Consider the following 20,503-nt stretch of genomic DNA (forward strand, 5'->3'; position numbering starts at 1 on the left):
AGTTTGAAAATGAGAAAATTATGTCTTCCTGTTTTTTTTCATGAAAGAACGTGTATATGTTCTTTTAAAATAAAAAAAGAAGAGTATATGTCTGTATTTTTCTTTGATAAATCTTTAATCTGGTTTCTTGTGTTGAAATGTTTTCTAAGTGCTTATTGCTCTTAAGGTATATATCAGATTTAAGATCTCAATGACAATTCTAATATTGTCGATATATATCTTTATAAATTTTAAATTGCCATATTAGTCTTTTGAAATGATGGTTTTCAGTTGACTGTGAATGCTAGGACATAAAATATCTTCTTAGCTTTTACGCTAGTTTGAACTATAGTGGGGGGAACCCCTGTGTGCTGAGATTAACTATCAGCAATCCAATATTTTTTAGCAAGTAATAAACAGGGCAGGCACTTTTTCAAGAATGAACTTATATTCAGAATTCTCCTTGGAGTGATCCAGTACTATTTTTCCAGTAGCAAAAGTGAGACAGATGTTTTTCCCTGTCAAGGAAGATGACTGTTTATGAAGCTACTGATTTCTGCCTTTACATCTTCTCCTGGATATAAATGGGTTTTGTATTATACTTGTACTTTCTAAATGTACAGGTAAAGACAGAAAACTACAGCTTGTAGGTATAAAGGAATATAGCCATTAAAATCATGACCCCAGGATTTTATGAGCACTCAAGTTAAAGGGATTTCACTTGCCCTCTTTTTATCTTCGCCAGTCAGGGCTTGGAGGACTCGAGGTAGATTCAGTGAGGAAGGATGCTCAAATCTGTCTCTGTCTGGTTAGAACAATGTAAGCACTGGGTAGCATCTACTCATGCTTTCATTGTGTTATTGTCAAATATAGCAGTGGCTAGAGTTGCTGTCCCTTGGGAATGTATTTTGCAATCTTACAGGAATATTATGTCTAAGTTCTTAAAACAGTGGCTTTTAATATTCTTTGTCAAAATGTTTGGATAATCCAAATATACAGAAGCCTTTCATATATATATATATATATATATATATATATATATATATATATATATATATAGAAGTAGAGAAAGTCATGGGGGACTTTTCATATGTCCTCTTCATTTAGCCTTATAAACAAGATAAAAGATTAAGAGGGGAAAAAGTGAGATGGTAGCCAATTGCTATGAGGAAAGAATATTTTAAGTCATTTTCCTTTTGCATGCATGAGTTTTCCCAAATTTAAAGACTGTATTATACATGCCTTCAGATGAATTCACAATTAGAGTCTCTGGAGTATTTTTGGAGTTGTTGTTGTTGTTGTTGTTGTTTGCATTTGTGGACATGAGTGAATCCATCAACTTCACTGAGCTTTTCTTCTCATTTTTATAAAATGAATATGATAGTCTCTTGGTTTTATTTGTTGTTATTAGAAAAATAAGATATGTGAAAGATATTTCAAAATAGTAACATGCTATGGGAAGATAGCGTTTCATTCTACAGATATTCAACTGATCAACTGCTAGAAGATATCCATAAAAAATGTACAGATGAATTGCGGTGTTAGAAGTGGGTATGATTATTCTACTATGAATCAATCAGGCAGAGTTAAAAATGGAAAAACAAAAGTATGCTAGAAGGTACTGAATTAATATACACAGTATTCTGATTTATAAACAAGATAATAAGTACTATAGGGGTTGAGAGAAAAAAGATAAAAGCTTTGCTTGAAGTCATCAGTGAATGTTTGGAGGAAGAGTTCATGAAAGAAATATAAATCAATCTAAGGAAAATGGTTTATATTGTGTTTTGGTGAAGAATAGTAAGTAAAGGTGTGTTGAGAAAGAATTTTTGAAGGAGGCTGATCAAGGTCTGATTTCAAATATTGATTAGATTGGAAGATAAAAAACAAAGTGCAGTGGTGTGTGTGTGTATGAGATGAGAAATTAAATGTGACAATTTTTTTCTTTAAGCAAAGCAGCAGGGGGGAGAACACAGGGAACTGAATATGGGGACGATGACTAGAGCAGAGCTCAAGTAATTTCTAATCTGAGGATACATGTTGCTATGGACGAAAAGCAGCTTAAAAAACTGCTTTGATAATGAATGATGATAGGCAAAAGAATCAATCTCTCCCCCTCTTTTCTCACTGATTTCCATGCAACAATATAAAAGACAACATAGGTGACATCAAAGTTTCACAATACATTAATAGGCTTATTTATTTAGGAAGGTAGCTGAAATATTATAGGCCCCTTTTTTCTATTCCTAAAATATAGTCTAAACTACATTATTTTTTAAAAAAAGCCTTAATCTCATGGGATGAGCTTTGAAGTTTAGTTTTATTATGCAAACTTCAGAACACTATCTGTCAAGATATATAAAAGCTGAGTAAATTTAATTTCACATTATTATTGTCAAATACAGTAATAACCACAAGTCATAAAGTAACGGTTCACCAAAATACCACTAACATTAATATGATCAGCATCCAATATGAGATGGCAGAGGAGCCCTTTGTCCTATCTTTCATACCAGTGCTTGCATTTTCAAGTTGACAATCCTGCATAGTGCTGTCATGGTTCCTGTAGGTAGTAATTTAGACAATAAAAGAAGAAAGAATGGTTGGAAGGAATATGTGCTGTAGCTGCATGAAGATCTTTTTCGGTATATGACTATCAAAAAGGCCCGTCTGATGCACTCTAGAAGGTTTATTGAATTTGCCACATTCAGGACTTATTCAGAGCAAATTCCAGTTACCGCAAGATTTCTACGGGAAGCACTTGCTTTAATCTTGTAGATTGGCTAATATGCTCAAGGCAGCATCCTGACAACATGAAATGGATGCTGTGCTAATGTTGCAAATTAGCAGATTTTACTCCCCTTCCTTCAGGCAAGCCATGCTAAAAGTGTTCTAGGCAGAAGGACATTTATCTTTGCCCTTAAGCATCTCCACAGAGGACTTCCCATAACTTTTTGCTTATCTCTATTAATTTCTTAACGGGATTAAAGCCCTTTTGTATTTTATTTTGTTACTTTATTTTTCTCTAGCCACAATTTAAACCACTTATTTTCCCCTCAAGTGAGATGGGAGAACAAGACCATATTAAAATATCAAGTGAATAATAAATTTTTAAGATAGTCATTGGCAGCGTTTTTCCATCTGTGTTGTTAGTCACAAATTATTAACTAAAGTACTGATGCCATCATTACCAACTGATGCCTCCCCAAAATAGTAATCAGTGTTTATAGAAATTTTCTTCAGAAAATTCATATGTGTATTTAAAATATTTAAAATGGATGTAGTGATGAAGCCTTTGCTGCCTCCTAATTGAATCATGAAGGAAGATGTTACATTGTGCACTGATTTGTTTTCAAGTATCTGTTAGGTATTCCCACTTAATTTAATCCTCTTGAAGAATATTCATATTTAATCTTGCTCTGTTACTGAGACTTGCCAGTTTATTATTTAAGTATGTACTTGAAGTATCAAAATATGTCAAAAGTCTAATTTTTAAAGAAAAAATCCCAGTTATAGTTACCTAGGATTTAACAACAACAAAAAGCACATATAGATAGACTTTTTTAAAATTAACTATATTGCAAGTTTTTACTCACAAAGTTTACCACAAAGACAAAGCCTAACTTAATTTACTTTTTTAGTGAGTACAATATACGTTAGTTTTTTAGTAAGTACAATATGAATACTTAAAATAATTAAGTTCCAACAAGAATTATTTTATGCCCCGTGTAAAGTAGACCAAGCCTGCATATTCCTCCTTCCATTTTGTGCTGCATCTTCAAAGTGTACTCAATCAAATTCTATCATTTTCTGATAGTGAATAAATATATACCTTTCCCATTTGTTTGCATTACCCCAGTTTCTTTAACCCTAAAACTGTTATGAATCTTATCTTTCTTTTTTCAGGATAAATAATGTTTTTAAGAAAAATAAGTTGGGGGAAAATATACATTATTCTTTCTTCATGTGCATTAATGTGTAGACAAAGATTTAAGTCACAAGATGATTCAGCATGGTTCTCTTGGGGTAAGTTCATGATAACATTTGGAAGAAATGATGTATGGCCTTGACATTTTAGGAAAGAAATCGCCCAATTTGTGATGCACTGTTATTAACCATAACAAGTTTCAACAAACAGGAGAAAGTGGATCTCTGTAACGTGTTTTTATGGAGCTGTATAAATTATTTAAAAATCTATTTTGTTTCCTAATGGAACTCTGTCATCATCATCTCCTCCTCATCATCCTCATCCTTCTAATCATTATTATTGTTTTGTTGTTTATTTTTCATTACTTTGTTAAAACCTATAGAAGAACGAACAACTCTATCTCGGGTACAAAGATATATATTTCATTATATATTTATGCTTTTCTAGTTTGGAAATATTTCTCTTCTAGTTACTCTTTACTAACCTTTGTGTAATTCACGATGATAAGGGAGTAAGAGGTATTCAATTAATATAGAATCAATATGTAACAGAAGAGTATATGTAAATTTTCCTATGCAAATGAAAGACTTTATGTACCTCTGTCATGTAAGTTAAGTCGTAATTGCAAAATTTCTGCTTCAGTCACTTTTCATGTTTACTTCATTGCTTTTCTTCCTTATGAAACTAATATTCATCAATTTTCAGTGGACATCTTAGCTTCTCTTGCCCCAGGCCTTTTCTAGACTATTTTCAGTAAGCCTGAGCCAACAATACCTTTGAAATGTGAGTTGTTTCTTTGTGGATGGGCTCACTGTCCTTAGACTTAGATTACATGCCTCAGGTCTTCAAGGGGCCTAGAAACTTCTGAGCAAATATGTAGAGAAGGCAATTCATTTTCAGAGCCAGTAAATGAAGATGGATTCTATTTTACAGGGGCCAGTCTCCCACTCCCCCTAACATACAGAACACTTCCTGTGGATCTGAAAGACAACCAAAAGTTGTCTTGGGAACTTTAAAAAAAAAAAAAATCAGCATTTAGCAGATGCTTCTGTCAATACCGTGGGAACTGTCCATGGTTCTGTAATATCCCTGGTTTGCATTCACTTCAAAATCACACTCTGAAATGAGGTAATCCCCAATCACGATGATGAAGTTGGTTTTCAATAACCTCCTGACCTTTGCATTTTGCTTTGTCTCCAGAGTGTCTTATGTGGTTTTTCTTTGTCAATGAATTCTCTTTAAAAAATAATGCATACAATATTTCTTAATAAATGCCTTCCAAACCAAAATAAAACAAACAAAACACAGGACAAACTGAGTATTTGGAAATCCAATGCACTTACTTATAAAAGAGGAACTAGCATGATATTACTGTGGCTTCAGTGTTATCCTATGAGACAAAAACAGGACTTAGAGAATTTCTTGCTTTTCCAACTTTGATCTGCTCACTTTGCTACCCCTGAACTGTTACAATAACCCGATGATTGAATTTTGGTGTCCAGACTAGAGTCTCATAAGATAACTTTACAAAGATGCCAAAATTTTTTCCGTGGACACTGTTTTTAATCCCACCTCTACCTCCTTCAAAGTAATCCAACTAATTAAATACCACCTTTGTTGTCGGCACTGTCATAAAGCCCTGGGAACATAGCGGAATTTTGTCCTAGAGCAAGAGGGTCTGTAGAAACACAGACTTTCCTCTGAGAGAGCAGTGAGTTTTTTCTGTGTACTATATTGTCATCTTAGACTTACAGCTTCTTTGCCCATTGAATCTGCACAAAAGCCCTTTGATTTAATACCCACTTTATTTTCTATCTTGTGGATTCTACCATTTTTTTAAGGATCACTTTTTTCCTCTGTCACTTAGGATTACTTCAGCCTAGAGTAATCTCTTCCTTTTCTGAAATTTTGAAGTCTTTTCATATATTGGGCTATTCCTTGAAGCACGATCATTACCATTTCAAGAATTAAGAACCTCCTAGGGGGTTGGAGATAGAGCTCATTTGGTAGAATCCTTGTTTCACAGGCACAGAGCCCTGGGTTCAATACCCAGCACAAAACAAAACAAAAGATAAAACCTCCTGGGTTTATTTTTTACCCATTAGGGTATTGAGTATGGGCTTCGGAAATGCATAGATCTAAATTATAACTAAAGCTTAACAAAATACCTGCTACCTATCAAGTATAAGCTATTGAACACCTGTGAGCCTCATTTTCATCTGTATAAAATCTGAATGTCAACCTACTTTCTTTTCTCCATCTTCCTTTTGCCCCTTCCAGCAGATATAACTTTATAGTAGAGTATTTCAATAAAAAATGAGATGCCTATTTCCCAATGTAAATTGGTTTGTGTTTCTCAGAATAATCTTTACCTTCATTGTTTTTGTTTTGTTTTGTTTTGTTTCCAAATGCCAGGTTAATACTGATGTGCTTTTAAGCTGAGAGAAATTATATGACTTGCTAAAATGTATATTTAAGATTATTATTTATATGGGGCATTTCATATTATTTTGTACCCTTTATATGCATTATAATTTATATTTTTGGTTATATTTTGGGTTCTTCCTTAAAAGTAACATTGACATCATATTTGTATATTTGGGAAATTATATTGACTTGAATTTAATACACAGAGGAAATAAACAGAAGACATTTTATCCATATCTTTAACAACATTTTTTTCTCTCCCCCTTTCGATTCATGTTTTATCAGATATCTTCTATACGGAAATGTTCTTATTCCCTCATTGATTCTAAGCACATTAGTGTGTTTTAAGTCAACTAAAATTTTGTAATGTTTTACCTTACAATAGTAACATGAATGTGAACTAAATTATTTCTAATACTTAAACCTAAGCAAAATATAACAAAAATGAATCATAGTCATAATAATTTTGTTGAGACCCTGAGACAAATCCTATTTAGCTTAGGCATTATTAAGAATTTTAAGTTATGTGTCATTTCACAGTTAAGTATATTTTTTCGTGTCCTGATTCTCATAAAAAGAAGACAATAATAAGATATTTTTATTAGTTGGATGCTATAGAAAAATATGCATTTGTTACTTTAGACACACAAAAAAGTGAAATTAATAGGAAAGTTTATATGTATAACTCGAGCACGGTATGGTATCCAAATTTTAAAGAAGGAAATGAGGAAATCCCTTCAGAGAACTTTAATGGATCAGAATACAATATTTTCAACTATTTTTTTCAGGATGCCAAATAAGCATATATTTAATCTTTTTGTCACAACATACCTATTTATAAAACTTAGGTTTAGAAATATTATATATTGTCTCCTATAACTAGAATAAATCGAGTTCTGAAATTAGGCCAAATTATTTTTAGTATTAAAGAAAATCAGATCAGCTTGTGAAATTCTACATGTGTGAGGCGTGGAGTGACACGGCGTAACACGGGTGGTCTGTCGGCAAACTTAACTGGCTAAGACTAAGTTTACCAGTGGTGGGGAAAAATCAAAGCAGGCAAGTCTAGAGCTTCCCAGAGCATCAGACCATTTTCCTCCCACCACTGAAAAGAGAATCATAAAATATTTATATTTACCAAGATCAGGAAGATAATTCTTTTAACCTCATTATTTTCACGAGATTAAGGTAGTACTTCAAAACACAAATTCACAAATGAGGACAGTGAAGGATCAAATAGAGAGGAGATTTTGAATTGGAATAGAAGCACAGGGGAAGGTCAGAGGCAGGAAATAAGGAAGAAGACAGGAGTCTGTGCTAGAGTAGGTTGACTAAAGGTCAGGAAAAAACACACACACATACCCACATACACACAAAGAGAAGATTCTTTCTTCCCAGAAAATAAGAAAAGTCCACCTTTCTTCCCTCTGGTGAGCAGCCCTATGCCAAGAAAGTGCCCTCTTACTGCCTCTGTTGTACTTGACACCCTTACTAGCTGAATCTTTCTAAAGACCAACAAGTTTACCCTACGCCTGGCTAAATAGTTGGAATATTATTTTTGGAGAAGTGGGGGAAAAAAAGACTCCTCTTGTAATTTTTTTCTTTTAATTCAGAATAACTTCATGCCACAATGGGAAATCACATCTAAAGAAAGTCAGCCTGTCGCTAGATGCATGGCTGAGAACAGATCCTTTCCTGTTTACAGAAAGCACAAGTACCCAGGGCTTGAAAGGTAGTGGAGAAAGACATGAGCAGGGTGAGAGAAACAAGGTGCAGGAAACAAGTCCAGAAATCCTGAAATAAATTACGCTCCTGAACAGTTTTGACACTGTTTATCTTGAACCATATGCAGACAAATGGAGGTCTGCATGCAGAGATTTTTCTCATCCGCACTCATGCAGGCACATCACTTTCCATAAACATCCCTCTGTCACCAAATCCACCCATTGGTGAAAAAATTATTGACTTGTTTGATTTTGGTTGTTCTTACTTATGAGTAACCTCTTCACAAGAAACCTTCCATTCTCAGAAGATTTGTGAACTGAGATACAATGGCATATAGTAGAGTTTTAAGGAAAACTTTGGTCGGGTGCAAGTCAAATGTCATTAATGTTTGAGCATGGATACAGCTTAGATTTCCAAGAATCAAGTGCAGTATGTAACTATGTGCAACGTTAAAGAGGGATGGAATTACCAGTTTAAAGCAAAGGCACAACTTCTGGTATAAGGAGAGTATTTTGCCTTTCAGTCCTTGTAGGACAAGATTTGGTTGAGTGCTTTCTGGCATGCTAGAGCTTCCCCTTTGTGTATTGTATGCATGATTTAGAAGAAGCTGTGTCAGCACTGATTTATACATTGACAGCTAAGGATAATAAGATATGGGCAAACATACAGCTCACCCTTTTACAGATTAACCTGGAGACTGCATTAGGCAAATTTGATAGCATTAAAAGATTTTTGCCAATTTGTCTGGAAACAATTTCTCTTTTGTAGTGTGTCAAGGGTAACACTTCATGCCATTGTTCTAATTTAAATGGCTTTGATAAATTGTTCAAGAGGTTAGAGAATACTAGTGTAGATATATATTTTAGCACTTTAAAATAAAAAGGCTATTAACTTAATTGGTAAATGAATTTAATCTGTAAAACTCAAAAGTGCTCCAGAATGTAAGTGTTTTCTTGGAACCACAGCTGCCATATTACATCATGAGGCTTTAAAAGTCTTCTTGGAAAATGAAATTATACTTCTGCATTACTTCCTAATAAGTAGAAATGCTTCAGGCTGTTACAGTAGCATGAGTAGTAGCTATTATTTGGGGAAAGCCTGAGTTTATAAAAGCAATAAAATTGTATCTTCTCCGGGGTGCACCTGTTTGTATATTGCATGTCCTGAATGTACCATTTGCATCACATCAAGGTAGTCTTGTGTATGATTGTGTCTCCTGGAGACCCACTTAAAAATTAGATGTATATTTCATGAGACATTCTCTATGTACATAATTTCTAAACTAAGGAATCTGAAGGGGCCCTCTGAAAGTCACCAGATTAAATCATTGGTTTATTCAGTAGTCTTGTGAGAGAAATCACTATTTTATGGGAATGTTTAAACAGTTCTTTAAGAAAATACCTCAGATATGAATGAGCCCTTTTCGGGAATTTGAACTTGAAACAAGGATGAGATTCATTCATAAGATGATCATAACCTTACCCTGTACATCTGTGTTCTCTCAGCAGTGCAGGTAGAGCTGACAACTCACCCATTTCATGAAATGTTTTGTTTCTATCTCAAGTGAAGCATTAAAATAACTTTTGCTTTACAGGAATAGTGATATCTCTAAGCATCAAGCTATGGTATTTAAACAACGACTATTTATTTGGAAAAAGGGACATAGTACAGACAGGAATTAGTATTAGCTATTTATTCCAATCAAGTAGATTCCTTAAGATGAATACAGAAGTCTTTAATATCAAAAAGAAAGAGCAGGGGGGAAAAAAGCAAACCAAGGTAGAAACATCCTCTCTCTCTCTCTCTCTCTCTCTCTCTCTCTCTCTCTCTCTCTCTCTCAAAAATTAACACAGAGTACTTAGACTACTAGAGAAAATTCATTTGTGTGAATTATGTATTATTTAGAATATACCTATGCAGCATTTAAACTTTTTATTATAGTTAAATTTAGCATTTTAACAATTTGCCTGTATTATATGTTTCTTAGTGTTTGGGACTGAGATTAGCATCTTGGAGAAAAGCAAAACTCATCAATTTCTTAATACATAAACTTATTTTCTTGGCGAGTGATATAATTATGAAAGTTTCTTAACTCAAAAGTGTGCTATATTTATGCTGCAGAGAATTTGCAAATAATGATAAAGAATGCAATTTATAAGAATAGGGACTCTTAATATAAAACAACTGCTAGCTTTCTAAAGTGTATTGAGGTTAAGGATAGGGAGATGAACGGAATGTCATTTCTCTTTCTTGATTTGGAGTTCTGGAAGGGAAACTGCTTTTAAAGGGACGAAACCTAAAAGTATTCTTGCTCTTCCTTGCCAAGGATAGCGAAATTAACATGCAGCTGGGCTTCTCTGATAAATGGATTCTGTTAGGTCACTGAGGGGGTGCATGTGACATTAAGTGATTTACAGTCCTTTACCTTAATGAAATTGTTTCAGCAAGATGACGCTGAAAGCTCTTAATGGATAGCTTTTCTTGATGTAATGAAATTGCATTCCTATGGCATTTAATATAAGGTGCAGTTATTATTTACTGGAGCTTTCCAAGGGCTGCTATTTGCACAGACAGTTCAGAACAAAAAGAGATTTCAGTTGCGGCATAGAGAGTGGCCAGAATGGCTTGTGACATTCTTAAGCAGATGAGTGTGTCTGTGAGAGCATTTCAGTTAGTGAGAGCTTCACAGACCCTTCAGGAGTCTTTCTGTCACCTACCCTTGCTACCGTTTATTCCTTTTACATATAGTCTTCTAATCTATTTAACAGGCAACTGGATTACAACCAGATCAGCTGTATTGAAGATGGGGCATTCAGGGCTCTCCGGGACCTGGAAGTGCTGTAAGTATAGCTTTTTTCTCTTACTCATTTAACAGGAGCTTTGTGTCTTTAGAGTGGTAACATGGGACTTCTCTGCTAGTTTAAAACAACGGGTTAAAATGCTTACCTTAATAACTCTTAAATAACTTAAATACCTTAAATAACTCTTGATGAATACAGAAAATCAAAGAAGTATATTTGCAAAATCTTTCATGTCATCTATATACAATTAGAGAAAATTTCATAGCTAAGACTCAAATTGTGCTCTTCATGATAAAAATATTCTCCTAGGAGCCACACGATTTGTGAGGATTCCCCAAATTGCTAAATGTTAACATTAAATGAATTTTGTAGGAACCAGAACATCAAAAAGTAAAACTCTTAGTAACTGATATGTTAGTATATCTTCTAGTTATTGCACAATGAAAGAGGTGTTTTCTCATTTAAAAAATAATTTTTAACTGGTAATTGTAACATTGTGTCTGGAAGGTCACTTTGAAATCTACTTTTGATTTTAATAAACCGCTTACTAGGTCCATTTCAAAGTCTTCACTCCTCACTTTGTAATGTACAACATACAGAGTTGAATTATAATTGGCATCCTCTCTTTCCTTGCTGGGTAGGCATATCTGACAAAATCAGTTAGAGGCAACTAAGTAATCTCTATTGAATTTTGACTTAGTAAAATAATTTTCATAAATAACTAATTAAACAAAATTCAATATTGATGAATACTGTAGTTACTGAAGCACGACACACCACCTGTATGTTTCTGAAAATTTCTGTAAAAGATTCACATTTCCAGATTTTAAAAATTTACTTATAAATTTTCTTCTGATAGAAAATATTTTCCTATACTTTGTTTCATTCTTGACACAACTTTCTCAGAAATCCAATTTGAACTAAATGTGAAGAGGTTTTGAATTTTTAGTCCATTTGTTGGAAGTTGTTCAGAAATAACTAACCTATCCCCCGGAAGAAAGGATTTGTTGCTTTTGAGTTTCAGGAATAAAATAAACTAAAAAAAAAAAAAAATCAACCTGAATGGCTTACGTTAGAAATATTTTATCTGTGATTCTTATTTTTATTGCAAGTCAATGTGTAGAATTTATAGCTGTGTCATGTACTGAGCTACTATTTTGATTTATGAATGAATGAATTGATTGAAATAAATTGTGAAATACAAAATTATTTACTAATTTCTAACTATAAGAGAGATCACTTTTATCTGTTGATATCAGTCTAACTTTTTCTATAAGGAAAACATTCACAGTGCTTATGTACATTTTAGTAATAAGGCCAATTTTCAAATCGTGCACCAGAGTCATTTTTAACATATGGAATTCACTCTTGCTACTTCAAAGTCAGAACAATTAGAATGCAACTATGATTTCATGGCAGTGGCCTGATGTCCAACTCACAGTCAATGTCACTTAACTTCATGTATGAAGAGACTGCGGCAAGAGTTACTTCATGGAACAGAGCAGATCAAACCAAAGAATCTGTGATAAGTCAGTGCTTCTAACTAGATATATGAATAGTCCCAGTCACTATGTGAAAAATTTGTTAAATGTTTTGGTTGAATTAAATCTCATGAAGAACCTTGTTATTCTTATTAGGTAAAAATTCTTCAACATTTATTAGGTATGGAATCATATATGTATACATATTACATATGTATTAAGTATATATCTATATTGATGTTTGATATGTATGTGGGGAATCAGGGGAGAACACCATGCCAGGCACTGAAGCCTTTCAATCACAATATAACAACAATATATGTGCTTACTTACTATTGACAGAAATGATTATTTCTGAAAGTAGTAAGGTTTTGGAAATATAATCAACTTGTACAATTGTTTTGGTCATCTTAGCAAAATATCTAAAAGGTGATTTAAGCAAGAACCATTATCATGAAGTATACCAAAACATGACAAATGGAGTGATAACCAAAGAGTGATAGTTCACAATACTAAAATAGGATTCCAGAATGATGGGAAATCTCTTAAAGACCTTAATATATATGCCTCAAAGAGATACATTATTACCAGAACCTGTTTGCTGAAGAAAATAATTTAAATTACCAATTGATATGAGAATATGTGTCTTTTTAAAAGATTTATTTTGAAAATTCAAGCAGATATTATTTTAATATGCATATTAACTTTTCAAAATCTTCAAACTTTAAATGACCTTTAGACAAATTAGTTTATAAAGAAATTAAAGCAAAATTGGATGCAGCACTGCAGAAACTACCATTTTGACATCTTAGGCGTATCTTTCCCTGTGGAACAATGAACAAATAGGATCCTGCACATTACCTTAAATTTCAGATTCCCAATATTTGGGGATTAAATTTATTTTAATTGAATGGACATATGAACATGTCACTATACTGAAGCCAAACAGGAGAAGATGGAGACTCACTTTGGGTCACTGATAGAAATGTTCATTGTGATAGAGATTGTGAATGAAGTTCAGGTAACAAGAGCAAGGAGATAATTCAGCACTTGTGTGTTCATGGGGAACTGTCATTTCATGGAATTCTGTTTAGGAGAGATAGAATTTACTGTATATTTTCTTAATATTCTGATACCATCTCAAAAATAACTTTGGAAACTATTTTTTTTTCTGGGGATAGGTCACTAGACTCAGAAATGAATTATACCCCTTGACTATATTTAAGATGTCTTTTTTTCTTGTCCAAAATTTGGCATATTTTAGTTGAATTGAAACGTAGCAATTCATGTCCATAAAATACCAAACTTTCTGCCAAGTATTATGCTTGCTTGTCACAAAGGGAATAAGAAAGACTAAGTCACAATCCAAGTGTGAAGGTACTCCATGACTCTAAAGGCTAACATTATGGATTTACACACCAAGATGTCTTTTGTTTTAGAATATATTCTCATTACAAACAGAAAATCTTGATTTTGAGCATGTAAGTAGACTTACACATGGGTGAAAGCATCCACAAATAAATAAGTGTAAAAGATTTCTGTTGTTTTAGAATTGGAATTGATCAAAACCACTTTGTACATGTCCTCATGCCAATAATACAATTTACTTACTAAATTTAAAACTAACTTAATTTTGTCATTTTCACGTAGTTTTTAATCTAAAAGGTTCTAGAATTTCCCTATGCTAAAGTGCTGTGAGAAGGCTGGGATTGTAGCTCAGTGGTAGAGCGCTTGCCTCGCATGTATGAAGCACTGGATTTGATCCTCAACAGCACATAAAAAAATAAAATAAATATAGGTATTGTGTCCATCTACAACTAAAAAAATGAAATAAAATGCAGTGAGATCTTTTCAACCCTATTTTTGCAATGTCAATATTATGCTCTGCTAGCACAAACACTGAATAAAATACTAAGATAATATATCTCTTCTGTTGCATTATGTGAACTAGTATTTTGAGAAATGGTTTCAAATTGATAGTTGCATACTTTTGCATTCAATGAAAACACTTCTTTACATGGGAATGTGAGAAATAATTCTTTGAATTTCATGTGTCCACTATGTATAAGCTATCTTAAAAATATATTCCCGAAGTCATATTACAGAATGCCACATATGCTAAAAATTTTGGCCATATTAAATCAGCATAAATTTGAAGGAAAGAAAAGAGGTAATTTGAAAGCAAACCCCTCTGAAAATTGAAACAATTGGGGAGATAAATTACAAAAATTTAGAGTTAATAAGATTAAGAACAGACAATTTGTTTTTCCTCTGGAGAAGTCTAGTTGTGATAAGATTGTGTTGGAACAGTTATATGGATGTATCAATAACATGTGGAAATGCAAAAAGAATCTATGAGGGGAAGAGATTGACAGTTGGTTGAGGTGGTGACTAAAGAGGGCACAACCTCTGAAGAAGACAAAAGGTAGGACTGATGGTCCAGGTGGATGAAGTTTGGTAGCAAAATAGGGTTTGCATTAGGGTTTGAAAATTTATTTGCCAATGAAGACCAGGCAGGGAACGCAAATGTAAGAAATGGGAACTGGGTATAGAAATGCAATAGGAGATAGGGGTGGGGGAAAAAGAGATAGAGAAGGGGAGAGAGAGAGATCAGACAGCTGGAGGTGGTGAGGACTTTGCTAAACTGGCAGTGATATCCTGTGTTGTTACAGCCAATGTTCAACTCCAGTGGACTGTCATCCTACTGCAGTGGGAGATTCTGCCAAACAATCCCATTTTCCCAAGAGAAGCCAGAGTGGAAAATTTCAGATCAGTTCCCCTATTTTTAAAATATTTGCCACTAACTGAAATATTTCAAACAATCTACAAATTGAGTGTATTTGTGCTAAGCTGAATATGTGTGTGGGTGACCGCTGCAGACCAGCTGAGCATTGCGGTTATGAGTGGTGGCATATGGGATGTTCCAGCAGCGTTGAGGGGTTGACTTAAATTTCTCAGTGAATGGGCATATTGGTCACAGACCCATAATATTCATTGACTCTCTTTACCATCCAGTTTTGAAAGATGTGTAAGAACTAACCTGGAGATTTGAATTAAATCACGTAGGAAAAATGACTGCTTTTTGTAGGACCTTTAAAACATAGAATTAATCAGCTAATGTTCTCCAAAAGCTTCTGGAATTTTCCTATGCTAAAGCAGAATGAGATCTTTTTCCAATGCCATTAAAAAAATCCTGATATTTGAACTAGGTTTCTCTTCTCAAAGGATTTTGTTTTCAACTGATCTCTTTTCCCACCCTCAAAATAATAATAATATTGAATAATAATAAACTAGCAAAGCTCATGTTGGGGAAATATAGGAAAAATGTGAAGCAAGCAAGAGATATATTTATTTTCACTGTAATTTCTTTGACCACTCATCTTCCTACTGTACCTCAAGAGGCCATCATTTCTATCATGCTACACTAAATGGAAGACAATATGGGCTGCTGTGACTACAGCTGTTATAGTAAATGATGTTTTTTTTAATATACTGCTAGATAACACTGCTTTGTCCCCACTTGATGCAAATATGGTGTCCTTCTACCCAAATTTTAGCAGCAGCCAACATCCACAGTAGAGAATGATTAGTGCAGTGTTCTAAGCTGACACCAATGGTGTGGTGTTGCTGCTATGAGATTTCAGTTGGAAAATTCAAGTGTATTTATTTACCCATGGACATTATATAGATGATACCTCTCCAAATAAAGGTAACTGTGCAGTTTTTACCAACTATGACCCTGTTAATTCCTTAACCCAATTTGTAAGTAGACATACATGCACAAGGTGCCCAAGGTGATATGTAATTAACCAGGATTGTTCCTAGAAAAGCCATACACTTGTAGTAAATGTTGAATAAAACCAAATATATAGTAATATGTTCAAGAATAAAAGTTGTTATCACTGTGAAATAGTACATTTTCTATGACTTCTCCACCAGGTAGTTAATTGTTCTACATGAACATAATAGAAGTTTTTGACCTATTAATATATAAAATGTTTAATTTCTTTTATATCTAAAATTTCTAACTTTTATTTTACAGCACTCTCAACAATAACAACATTACTAGGCTTTCTGTGGCAAGTTTCAACCATATGCCTAAACTTAGGACTTTGTAAGTAGTCACAATATTCATAAAGACAAATTTAATTGATTAAGGATGTTCCTCGAGGGCAGTTTCTAATAGGCCAAAAACAGGACGATTAATTCATTATGGAGACAAAAAGGAAAGCAAAATTTCTAAAACAAATCTAGAAATGATACTTTAGTAAATGAACTGTTATTATGAAAATTTCCTTTGAAGTGTATGCATTAGGGGAAGCTTGGAGTAAAACAGCAACAACAAAAAAGTTTACATTGAGCTCTTGTAGAGGTCACATTTCATTAAGAAATAGAAGACTCCTTGATTGGCTGTCAAAAATGATAAATGAGAAATCTTTATGATTTTATTACTGTACTGCAAGCAGACCTAATAAAGCTCAACTGCTTCTCAGACATTCTTTGTAATGTAAAATTACAGCATCACCTTCTTGTGCTTTTATAATTAAGGTTGTGTCAGCATTTATATTTAAAAATATCTTTTCAGGGGTTAAGATGGACACTAAGATATTTTTGGTGACTAAATATGATTTTGTCATAAATTATTAGATACAGTCAACTTTTCTCTTTAAAAAAGTATTCTTTAAAGCTCAGGATGGGAGTATTTAGTTGTAGCATTTTCACAGGTAAATGTTATTTGAACTGGGTTTCAAAATCACCTTGACCTAAAAATATATTACATATAACATGTGTGAAATGGTTAGGTAAAAAGCCAAGGCATTGCACTTCTTGAGGATAAAATGTTTTGAAGTCAGGAACATTTGTTTCGATTGGATTTTCAAAATGTTTCTCATTTTATAAAATCTTATAACTGAAAAAAATTTATTTTTCTCTCTCTAAAAAAAAATTTATGGAGGGCTAGAGTTGTAGCTCAGTGGTAGAGCAGTTGCCTCACAAGTGTGAGGCACTGGATTCGATCCTAGCACCACATAAAAATAAATGTTTGTATATGAGTCCCTATACAACTAAAATAATTTTTTAAATCAGTTGAATTGCTAGCTTCTTAACGAATTCAGCAATAGCAACTTAATATCATCTTTTTCTCACTTAAATCAAATTCTATATGTGATAATACATCATTATAGTTCCCTTGGAATATGAGTTAGTAAAAATAAAGAAATTATAAATGTATATGAGCATACGTAAATTTTGTTTTCTTGGGGCTATCAGATTGAAACTAATATATCTATTAACAGTCCAGTTCACTCAAACTATAGTTTTAAAACATTAGTTTCTTATTTATATTAGTCAATTTTTTTAAAAAAGGCAACTGATCATATTTTCAGTCTTTGCAGAATTGTAAAGACATTCATTATCTACAGTTCTGATAATGCTCCTTATTTTTTTTGTAGACAGACACTGGTTTGTCTCACTGATCAGCTTTTTAAAATTTTATATCCTTTTTCTCATTCCAAATTTATGCACACCTAATTGGAATCATTGCAGTGTGGTAGATTTAGAGGGAAACAAGAATTGAAACAAGAATGTGTCACTGTGGCATCCAAAGAGTAGCACTTTGACTTCTAAGCAAACCAAGCCAGAGGTCACCTAGCTTTTCCAAAATATAATGTTTTGTTCAGTGGCATGGCTTCTCCTTTTGATACAAAACAGTCTTTTCCCTATCCACAGGCTCAAGGAGAATGTAAAGCAGTCATTTAACTTTAAATCCCCTTGCTTTGGTTGGTTCATTATTCTATACTATCACTGCTACTTAAAAATTCCATTTTTATAGTCCAATTATCTTTCTGGACTGAGTTCCATGTTTTACTATCCATTACTGTTATTGGGTTAGAATTGAACACATCAGCTAAAAAGGACTAAAATGGTATTACTATGTCATAGATGATTCTGGGAATGGTCCTTTGATTTATAGCTTTGAATATCCTTTAGTTTGAGAAAACATAAAAGCCAGTTTGAAGTCATTTACCTAATTTAGTGGATACATTTGTCAGATATTTTATTAATGGAGAAGTGCCATTTGCCACTTGGAAGCAATCCATGATCTTGTATGGATCTTGCCAACATAGATGGGACGCAATTCCTTCTCTCCCAGCCACTTATGCCTTTTAATTTCAGTCTGTGCTCTTTGGGGATAGGTCCCCAAGAGTCAAAATCAGCTAATCCCTTTTCTGTGATTAAACACAAAAAGAAGGAAATCAGAATAGGAATTTGAAAAATAAGCATTTTATATTGAATTATTATTCTGTCTTGTTCAGCAAAAAGTGGCCTGCTAAAAGGACTTTGCAAGCAGTTTCTATAGAGACTAATAATGGTAGGACTTACTGATACTTCTGAAGGAGAGTCACAGCTTTTATAACTTGTTCCCTTCCCTGGCTCCCCACTCCCCGCCATCGGATCACCATTTGCTCTCAGCATGGTTGGGACTGCACAGCACTTATCCTTGAACTGATTATTTTCTCTTTACCCATTTGAATGAACATAAGCAAAATAATTTTATTGTCCTTTTCCAATTTCTGTGTATTTGTTTAGCTCAGGATAAAGAAAAGGACTTGATTCTGTGCTTGTGAGCCAATTTAGTTTTTCAAAAAATAATTAGACTGAAGGTTGGTAAGTTTAATCTATTTCTATATTAGGAAATAAGGATATATTATAACTAATGTTTCAAGTTTTGAAATGACTATCTTCTGTTTTCTTGCTTTAATCTTCTTTCCTCTCATTTAGCCGACTCCATTCAAACAACCTGTACTGTGACTGCCACCTGGCCTGGCTCTCCGACTGGCTTCGCCAAAGGCCCCGGGTGGGCCTGTACACTCAGTGCATGGGCCCTTCTCACCTGAGAGGCCATAATGTCGCAGAGGTTCAAAAACGAGAATTTGTCTGCAGCGGTAAGGGAGAAAGAACGAAGATGTTGTTCTAGTATTTCTGGCTGCTTTTATATAAAGGGATGTAAAGAATGCATGCTTCCAAGGTTTGCGGGCTGCTCACTAACATGTGGAAGCCTGCACTAATCACTCTACAGAGAACTTCTTTTATAGCAATGATAATAATCTGTCTTAAGGTATTTGTACATGATTGGCAACTAATAGTTATTTGTCCCTAAGATATTTCTGATTTTATTTGGGGAAAATATAGGAAATTCCTGGATTGTAGTTCTACTTACAACATTTTATCTTCCCATTAGGTAGCAATTTAAATCTACTTTTATATTAATAACTGAAAAAAGGTTTAGCTAATCCTAGACCCCTGCTTAGAAATTCAGAGAAACTCAACTATAAATGCAAAGTGATGAATATTTTTGTGTATAAAAATATATTAATAATTCAGTTTTACTTAAGACAAATAAATGACTTATTTAAGTAACAAGCTGAAAGCAAAAATAAGATATGCTATGTAAGATAACATGTGGCTAGCATTTACTGAGTTCTGTTTTCTCTGTTTCACATGTAATTATGTCATTTCCTGTCCAAAACAACCACAGGAGCATGTAATTGTATCTATGTGTTAGAGATTAAAATATGATGAAAAATAATCTTCAAGTTCACATGGTTGAATCCAAGGGTCTTGATCTATTCAGTACACACACACACACACACACACACACACACACACACACACATCCATATTGGTACATAATGTATTTTATACATATAGGTCTAGTTTTGCTTCAGGAATAACTTGAAGATATAATAAAACAATTTTTTTATAAAATACATATGTACTTGGCTCTCCATAGCTGTGATTTATTTCTTCAATCACAGATTCAACAAACTGTGGATTGAAAATAAGTGGAAAAAAAATTGCATCTGTACTGAACATGTGCAGATTTTTCTTGTGATTATTCCCTAAACAATACAATAGAGCAACTACTTGCATAGCATTTATGTTGTATTAGGTATTATAATTATTCTAATGATGATCTAAAGCATAACAGAAAATGTACACATATTATATCCAAATTATACATCATTTTATATAAATGGCTTGAACATCAACAGGTTTTGGTATTCACAGGGGTTCTGGAACCATACCCCAAAATACAAAGGGACCAATGTAATGTATAAATAGTTCATGGTTTCCTGAAGGAGTGAGGACACATTGCTAGT

At 33.5% G+C, this 20,503-nt stretch overlaps 1 protein-coding gene across 2 annotated transcripts in view; it reads left to right on the forward strand.

Moving 5' to 3' along the window:
• SLIT2 (slit guidance ligand 2) overlaps positions 1-20,503 on the forward strand; it is a 329,247-nt gene that overhangs the window by 204,519 nt on the left and 104,225 nt on the right. For both annotated transcript variants that reach the window (XM_081304246.1, XM_081304247.1), the window contains exons 6-8: positions 10,828-10,899; positions 16,384-16,455; positions 19,122-19,285. In XM_081304246.1, the coding sequence (XP_081160372.1) occupies positions 10,828-10,899; positions 16,384-16,455; positions 19,122-19,285 (308 nt within the window). The remainder of the gene's footprint in view (positions 1-10,827; positions 10,900-16,383; positions 16,456-19,121; positions 19,286-20,503) is intronic.

Source organism: Spermophilus citellus (assembly GCF_964194105.1).
Source record: "Spermophilus citellus genome assembly, chromosome: 8".
Lineage (NCBI taxonomy): Eukaryota > Metazoa > Chordata > Mammalia > Rodentia > Sciuridae > Spermophilus > Spermophilus citellus.